Source organism: Pistacia vera, unplaced genomic scaffold (assembly GCF_008641045.1).
Source record: "Pistacia vera cultivar Batoury unplaced genomic scaffold, PisVer_v2 Contig552, whole genome shotgun sequence".
NCBI lineage: Eukaryota > Viridiplantae > Streptophyta > Magnoliopsida > Sapindales > Anacardiaceae > Pistacia > Pistacia vera.
Window position 1 is genome coordinate 247036 of NW_022196393.1, and position 9203 is coordinate 256238.

The 9203-nt window shown below is 34.5% G+C and overlaps 2 protein-coding genes across 2 annotated transcripts; both read left to right on the plus strand.

The window, feature by feature from the left end:
• Positions 1–851: 851 nt before the first annotated feature.
• Positions 852–5468, plus strand: LOC116108070 (NADH dehydrogenase [ubiquinone] 1 alpha subcomplex subunit 9, mitochondrial). Its single transcript, XM_031394349.1, has 13 exons — positions 852–1035; positions 1128–1227; positions 1366–1430; positions 1599–1684; positions 1791–1875; positions 1970–2040; positions 2671–2802; positions 3660–3775; positions 3924–4047; positions 4120–4188; positions 4650–4770; positions 4901–5111; positions 5288–5468. Exons 1-12 carry the CDS (start codon positions 942–944, stop codon positions 5038–5040), a joined length of 1203 nt encoding a protein of 400 aa, XP_031250209.1. The 5' UTR covers positions 852–941; the 3' UTR covers positions 5041–5111; positions 5288–5468.
• A 190-nt stretch (positions 5469–5658) lies between these two features.
• Positions 5659–7279, plus strand: LOC116108069 (formimidoyltransferase-cyclodeaminase-like). The gene is made up of 3 exons (XM_031394348.1): positions 5659–6126; positions 6211–6619; positions 6710–7279. Exons 1-3 carry the CDS (start codon positions 5824–5826, stop codon positions 7225–7227), a joined length of 1230 nt encoding a protein of 409 aa, XP_031250208.1. The 5' UTR covers positions 5659–5823; the 3' UTR covers positions 7228–7279.
• The last annotated feature ends 1924 nt before the right edge of the window (positions 7280–9203 follow it).

Here is a 9203-nt window from a genome sequence, read left to right on the forward strand (position 1 = left end):
TTTTTTATACCTTATCAAAAAAAAAAAAAAGATTATAATTTCAAAAAGTCCATAATCCATTATACAAAAATATCTAAACAATATTTTGTATTTAAAAAAAAGAGTGAATCTGTTAGCCATTTCACCGTATAAAGTATGAACTAAAGAAACTTCACTTTTTAATAAATTTTATAGTAACAAATTTATTTAAAATGGGATATATAAGGTTATAAGTAATACAAAATTGTAAGTTTAAAATTCCTTCACATATAAAATTTTTTTTTTTTTTTAAATATCAATAATTATTTTATTCTATATACATTTTGTGTTGTTTAACTGAATGTTTTTGAGATAAATTTTTCTGAACTATAAATTTAATTGTTTAAAATTTTATTTTAGAAATAACGTAGTATAAGTGAAGGGAATGAAATATTAATCTTTTAAAATTGAAAGAAAAAAGAAATAGAGGGCATTTATGAAAGTTATAGGATACTATAAGAAAAAAATTTAGTTTAAAAATTTTAAAATAAATTGTCTTAAAAAATGAGATTTTTTAGTTCCTTAGTTGGATATCAAAAACTGGGCCCAAGTGAAACCCGACCCAAATCCAAATTAGTGCGCACCCCATCTCCAGCTCCAACCATTGTACATGTACTCNGTAACGTAGTATAAGTGAAGGGAATGAAATATTAATCTTTTAAAATTGAAAGAAAAAAGAAATAGAGGGCATTTATGAAAGTTATCGGATACTATAAGAAAAAAATTTAGTTTAAAAATTTTAAAATAAATTGTCTTAAAAAATGAGATTTTTTAGTTCCTTAGTTGGATATCAAAAACTGGGCCCAAGTGAAACCCGACCCAAATCCAAATTAGTGCGCACCCCATCTCCAGCTCCAACCATTGTACATGTACTCGAAGCAGACTCTGTGTATCTGTGAGTCTCCGGCAGCTGGGAAGGAAACATGCAGGCCGTTGCTAGGCGATTAGGGCAACAATCTCTAAAGCCCTCACCATCGATTTCATCTTTCCAATCCATTTACCCTCTCTCTGATTACTGTAACTCCATCATTTCCTCTTCTTGTTTTTCCATTTAGGGTTAGGTTAGATCCTAAAACTTAAATCAAATTTAATTATTGTTTAAATTTCAGATTATGGAGCTGATCATCCGAGGTATGGATCCACTTTGGTCTCCGGCAAGGGTGTGGGCCACCTTATTCGCAAGGGCACTGGTGGAAGATCCTCTGTTAGGTATTCTTTTTCTCTTTTATCTTCTCATTCCTTGCAAGATTTGGAAAATCAATTTTTGGTATTGTTAGTTTAATGTGATCGGTTAATTAATTTGTTGAAGAATTTTATTCTAGGTTTATGAGATATTTTGTTTTGCAGCGGCATTGTAGCTACAGTGTTTGGAGCTACTGGGTTCCTTGGTCGTTATGTTGTGCAACAACTTGGTGAGTTATATGTGAACTGGCTATTGCTTTTATTTGCTGTAATGTAGGTTTACGCTTGCACAAATTAAGTTCAATCGTGTTGATTTCTTGCTGGCACATTTGTTATTTTAACCGTCAAGTTTGTTAGTTATTTTTTCTTTTGAATGTATACACTACTTTTTGTTCCAGCCAAAATGGGATCTCAAGTGTTGGTACCTTTTCGGGGTTCTGAGGATAGTCATCGTCATCTTAAGTTGATGGGAGATTTGGGACAGGTGGAGTAGTATAATATCTTTGTCATGTTATCCCTTATATATATATTCATTCAATCAAATATGTGAAATGTGATTTTTTTATTTTTTTTATGTTTATCTTACCCAGATAGTACCAATGAAATTCGACCCAAGGGATGAAAACACTATCAAGGCCGTAATGGCAAAGGCTAATGTTGTTATCAATCTTATCGGTACACATTCATCTTATGTAATCTTACCTATTAAAGCCTTATAATCTCAGAGTCAGTGAATTAACTAAAGCTTAGTAACTTTGCTTACTGGCAGGAAGAGAGTACGAGACAAGAAACTATAGCTTTGAGGAAGTGAACCATTCTTTGGCTGAACGATTTGCCATGGTAGGCTTCTGCACATTCATTCTTAGAATGTATAATTTATGTTCCAACTTTAGTAAATTTGCCTACTTCTCTTCAATTTAGGAGTTTGAGCTAGAACTATTATTGAACAATAAAAATGCATGTATTTATTGGAGACTAATTTGCGTTAGACTTCTCACGGATCCTCATGGGTGATTGATTATGTTGTTCTTTTTTATCCTTCTCCATTTAACATGATAAAAAGGTGATTTTTTTTATTATATTTATTAGTTTATTAACACAATGTTATATTAACTTAATAATTTAACTTTCTGGGAAAAATAATGGTAACATGCAGATTTATATTGTATTGCTACATTGCGTTAGTTTGATGCTCATCTCTGGTGTGTTTGTTACAAATTACGAGTGTGGTTGGCTGCAGTTGTGATCTGTCAATCAGTGATCTTCTTTGTGGACTAAATTATCCAGTGTGCAACCTTCATTGAGTTCGTTCTAATCTTAGCTGAATCATGGTTTGTGTGTCATATTATGAGAAATCTGTGCCCATTATCATCTGCTGCAGTTGGCCAAGTTTAGTACTTGATTTTGCTATTCCTTTCTTTTGGTTATATAATTTGATGGATCTTCCTGTGTTCTGCCAAATTTCTCCAGATTGCAAAAGAACATGGTGGTATCATGAGATTTATTCAAATTTCTTGCTTGGGGGCATCTCCATCATCTCCATCAAGATTGCTTACTGCTAAAGCCGCTGCAGAGGAATCTGTTCTGAGAGAATTACCTGAGGTAAACTATAACTTTTCTTCTTAAGAGCTGAGCCGATGCTGCCGGTTGCTCATGAGTTCTGTTAAGTAGCAGTATGGAGAACATGGTCACTCTTAAGTGCAAAGCAACTTATCATTCTTTAGCCTGTGTTCATAGTCTAAAACTTGTTTTCTTATTATGCTGATATTTTGTAAGATCTCCCTGCTCACTAGTCAGTCTCAAAGTCGGGTAGGGTTAACACATTAAGAAAAAATTATCAAAGAAAAATGCAAGTAGATAATACTCAGGGGCGGATCCAGCCCACTTTTGGCCCACCCTCAATTTTTTTTTAAATATTAATATATATAATTTTTGGATTTTGGCCCACCCTAACAAAAATATTAATGGACAAAAATATTAATATGTAATTAGTTTTTATTTTGGCCCACCCTAAAAAAATTTTCTGGATCCGCCACTGATAATACTGGTGAGAACTGCTGTAATAGCATATTTACATTGATCATGGCCCAACCAAATACAGGTTAGGTCATTGTAATTAATTTGTAGTAAATGGTCCTGGATTTTTTTTAGCATGTCACTTGGGGAAAACTCTCTGAATGTTGCCAAAACGATCTTTTGCTTTGAGAATATGAAGTTGTTAAAATTTTCTGGGAGGCACAATTTAAATACACTAGAAATGGAGAGCAATATAGAGAATCCGGAAAGAAGATTGAGAAATCGTGTCAGACAATTTCCATGCAAAGTGCTAATAAATTGAATTTAGGTTTTGGCAGATGGATACACCACCTAAAATGTGGATCACCTCATATGTCTATAATTCAGATGTTACCTTGCTGCTTTCAAATGCAGGTTTCTAAAATAGAATGTTATTTCTGTAGGCCACAATTTTGAGACCTGCTGCAATGGTTGGAACGGAGGATAGGTTATTGAATAGGTGGGCACAGTTTGCTAAAAAATATGGCTTTCTTCCACTTCTTGGGGATGGATCTACCAGGTATGTATTGACACATCAACTGTTATTCTGGTGATAGAAAATTTACTTTAGGGAGTTTTTATTTCTTGAATAGTAAGTTGCAGGCCTGACATAGAATATTTGTTTTGAACCTTTTGTTGATACTGTCCCCACATTACCTTCTTTGCAGAATCCAACCTGTATATGTTGTAGATGTTGCTGCTGCAATTGTTGCGGCCTTAAAAGATGATGGCGCCAGCATGGGAAAAGTTTACGAGCTGGGTGGACCAGAGATCTTGACTCAACATGAATTGGTAATCTATCCTTGTTTCTAAATTTCTTGCAGTATAGATTGGTTGATATTACTGAATCACATTGCCTTGCAGGCAGAAATCATGTATGATGTGATCCGTGAATGGCCTCGCTATGTGAAAGTTCCTTTCCGTGTTGCAAAGGTACTTATGTAACTTTTGTATTTGAATGATTTGAGGAATTGTCTTTTCTTGAAGGGTGAGAAAAATATTTGATACAGTGGTTTAAGCAATTGCAATTTTTTGAAGTGTGAGAAAAATACTCTCAAAAGTTCTCAAGACAAGCTATTATAGTATAGTCTTTAAATTTATTCCTGGCATTTAGAGTAAGAGGTTGAAGAGCTTGACAAATGATATACATGTAGTATTAAATGCTTATAATAGAACACAAAATTATGTTTTATGTAATATCCAGCGGACTGCAAATTCCCTTATTTCTTGTTAATTATTCAGTAAATAGACGAATTTGTCTTTTTGGATTGTGTTTACCTGCCACAGTGTTCGTGTTATTGTCATGTATTTGTTGCTGGTGTTCTTTCAGATAGTTCCCAGTAACTTTGTTCTGATGTTTTATTTTATGCATTTGGGGGTGTATATGGTTTCAGGCAATTGGAATGCCCCGAGAGATATTACTTAAGAAAGTTCCTTTTCCGTTACCAAATCCTGATATCTTCAATCTTGACCAAATCAATGCCCTTACTTCAGATACAATTGTCTCAGAAAATGGCAAGTTCATTAGTTTTTGCAATATGATATTTTTGCCTTTCTTTTTATGTTTTTTCTCGTTTCAAAGTAAGTTCCCTTGTTGCCGAGTTAGAGTCTATAAGTTTTCTTACTTTTATGGTGGGCTTTGCAGCTTTAACTTTTGAGGATCTTGGGATTGTGCCACATCAGTTGAAGGGGTACCCGATTGAATATCTTATTTCATATAGAAAGGGTGGCCCACAATTCGGTTCTACAATCAGTGAAAGAGTATCGCCTGATTCTTATCCATGATGTTCTTCAGAGCATTTGTTTCAAAAATGTTTTTCTGTAAAAAAATGCGATCCAGTTGGAACCTGGACATGGTATGTGGTACTTTCATTTCCTTACTACCACAAAAAGACGTATAAGTGCATAACTTCTGTTTATTTTACTGATGAAAAAGAATTCATAATCATTTCAGCGACTATATTTAATAAAGTTTGATACTTGTTGATCACAAAATAACTTTTGCAACTTTATTTTTTTGGATTTTATGTAGTTACCAATAAGTTTCTGGAGAGGAGCATATTTCCTTTGAGACTAACTAGGAAATAATAACGTTGTGAAGGGTTCTTCACTAATTGGGATGTATAATTACCGATAAATTCTGGCCATTCGTAATTCTTTAGAAAATTTACGAATGATTTATTTTGGCTGGCTTTGGAGGGCTTTTGTTCATGTTAGGGAATTGTTTTTGCATATGTTCCCATATCATTTTTCAATATCAGTTTTGCTTTGGGTACCTTCAATATTGTTGTTTCAGGTCTAAAACATTTTAGTTGTTGATTCACAATTCCTCTTTGCATTCTTTATTTGGCTATCGTTGGATAATATTTATTCGTATCTTGGTAAGAAAGACCACTTCAGCTTTGATCAAGGAATGCGTATGCTTTTAACTGTGCATAATTTCTTTGAGTAGAGCACAAACATAAATAAGGAATTTGAGGTTGCCACATTACTTGATAATGGAGATTGATACATCTTTAAAATTGATAGTTCATTGACTCAAGTCGAGAAAAACAAAAACAGATCTCCATGTCTATTATCAAACATCAGTTCATCTATCTCATGCCTCCGGAGAGATGCTATGGCTCATTCAGCCGAGTTAATTTGGAAGGAACAAATACTGGGGCTGCAATGTTCGCCCGCCGTGGCACTACTGCTGAGTCCCAAGATTGTTGCCGCATCAAAATTTATGTAAACAACAATGTTCAGGGAGTGAACAATTCGGTATTGCTTGGAAGTGAGGTAAAAATGAGAGATCCTGGAGTTTGCTTGTATTTTGGAGATATCAAGTTTGGTAGGAATCCAAAACACAATTGCTTCTATAGTTCTATGGTAATTCTTCTTTTTTATTAATAGAAAGTCAAAGCCACTTTTTTTTTTTTTTAATCCAACTCGATAAATTCCTGGCGTTTTCAGAACAAAAAGATTACAAACCAATCTAGTCTATTGTGTTGTAAGCTGTTTATTTCTGAATCGCGTAACCTCTCAGCTCTTGACTCGATAGAAAAATCCGCCAGGCGTGATACAGAAACAGTGATTGTGAACAAATTTGAGGATCGAGCATACAACAGGGTCTTTTACACTCTTGTATCTTACGTTGTTCATGATAGCATAGGTACTGCCATTTACAGCCCATTACATCAGTGTGTGTTAGCCATGGTTGAGGCTGCTTATGCAGCCATAAACCTGGAGTTGCACTCTGGTGCCCACCCTCGACTTGGTGTTGTTGATGACATTGTTTTCCATCCACTCGCTCGGGCATCTTTGGATGAAGCTGCTTGGCTTGCCAAAGCAGTTGCAGCAGATATTGGCATTAGATTTCAAGGTAGTCATTTCTAGCAACACTAATTTATAAATGTTAACAAATGTACGTATAAAAATCATTAACATTGTCTTTCACCATGTGATGTTGCAGTGCCTGTGTTCTTGTATGGTGCAGCACACCCAACAGGCAAGGCCCCAGACACCATCAGGCGACAGCTTAATTACTATAGGCCCAACTTCATGGGCAACCAATGGGCAGGTTGGACAACGGCTGAAACTCTCCCTGTAAGGCCCGATGAGGGTCCCAACCAGGTGTCTCGGGCCAGAGGTATAGTGCTGATTGGAGCTCGTCCATGGGCTGCAACTTACAATGTACCCATTATGTCCACGGACATCTCCTCTGCTCGTCGGATAGCCCGAATGGTGAGTGCCCGCGGAGGTGGGCTGCCAACGGTCCAAGCGCTGGGCTTGGCTCATGGTGAGGATTCCACCGAGATAGCTTGCATACTCTTGGAGCCCAATCAGGTTGGAGCTGATAGGGTCCAAAGCCGGGTTGAGATGCTCGCAGCTGAAGAAGGTTTGGATGTAAAGAAGGGCTATTTTACTGATTTTTCCCCAGAAACGATTGTTGAAAAATACCTGAATTTGATATCTGCTAACAGAGACTAATCAAACAAGTGTTTGAAAATTTGATCATAACTAGATGGCACGTCCGCTCGTTGTGCGGGTTTATTTATTATATTATTTTTATTTTATTATCGAATTTTTATATTTTAAGAAATTGTAAACGATTACTGTTTCACAAAAAAATATGTCAAATATTGATTATAATAGAATAATTTGTTATTATTTTTTTTTTAATCGGGTTTTTATGTTTAAAGATTGTTGAGAATCGTTATATGATTGCCATTTAGGATGTCGTTAATTGGTCCCCGTGTTTGCTACTTATTGGTGTTGATAACATAGGGATAATTCACATGTATTCAATTAATGTATGCAGTACAGATCTTTCACATTCCTCTTTTAATTTGATAAAATGTAAGTGATGGAAGATTGAAATGGTCAGTTTGTAATTCAGCAGGAATTGAATTAATTGAATCCAATTCATAGAAGTTGAAAGTCCTGCAACTTATGAAAGTGGTTTTGACACAAATAAATTAATTAATTGAAGAACGAAATAATACCGGAACATTTTAGTGATAGGAATATATTCCCCTTTCAAAGCGAAAGAAGAGTTGCAACACTTTTCTTACAATAATTTGGTACATAATAATATAATTGAAATGACAATTTTGCCCTTCTTAAAATTAGTAGTTCCTGCATTGAATATAAACATTGCTTTGAGGTCCAACAGTTAATCTTTCACCATTTTAAAAGGCTGCCAAGCACCATGAAATGAGCACAAATAAAATAAAATAAAACTTGTCATCCAACACAAACTCTATTCGCCACAAAACACAAACTATTACTGGCTACAGAGTCTACAACAAAAACATGTATAACCTATCTAAGAATGTAAGTTTGCAACTTTTTGATAATAAAATATGCCTCATTGATAAACACTTTGCAATATAACATTGTTTATAAGACACAGAAAAACAAAATAAATGGACAATATATATATATATTTTAAATGGTTCATACTGTGTCTACGCCAAAAAAGAAGTGTTCATTAAATTATTCCGAATGTTACCCCCATCAATGCTTACTGTGACCATCACTGCCAAAGGTTCGCTGCATAATAAATGAATCAAAACTAAGTCAATTTATGTTCAGAAATAAATCAGTAATAATATGAAATTTCATAAACAAACAATGGTTTAAAGTAAGCACTTGTGAGTGGGGCTATGGCTGGCTACACTTGGAATGACCGCTTCCGGTTGCTCAACAGGTGGTGTATAGGTTGTTGTTGTAGGTGGAACAACTCTTAGTCAAGCACAGAGAGAAAGATGAGAACTGTAGTTCCAAGCTCCATGAATATATCAAAAACTAATAATGAAACATGCATCATTGATTCTCCAAAGAGCTTGATGCTGGAGCTTAGTTCGTCCTCAGGTCAAGAGGTTAGTCAAATTAGCCAACTATGAATATGAATATCCAAGAATTTGCCAAACATCGACATATGTTTTAATCCAAACTTAAGTTCTATGCAAAAGTTCACTAAAAAACTTAAAAAATTCTATTTGAAAAACTCTTTCTGCAAGAAGTTTGAGTTTATACTCAAAGAAAATAATGGGTTACTAAATTTAGTCTGGTTGCATAAAAGCACCAAGAAAAAAAAAAATTCAACTGCATTTAGACATTAAGAAAACTTAAAGAGTAAGTGCTTTTAAGATTACACTAAGTTGGCACATAAATCATCAAATTTTTACTCTATAAAAGAAAAGATTACCTTTCGAATATGGTCTCTGCTTTCCATCATGTTAGCTGCTGGGTTTGAAAACTAATCAAGTTCATTTATAATATATAAAAAAAAAAAAAAAAAAAAAACTATTAACAGGATGTTCATTTATCCAATCACACACACACACACATGCACATGTGCACACATAAACACATACTGTATATGCATTAAATATGACAAAGTAAGAGAAAGTTGTGCAATTCTTGGAATCTAATACATTGTGCAATAACTAAAACATATC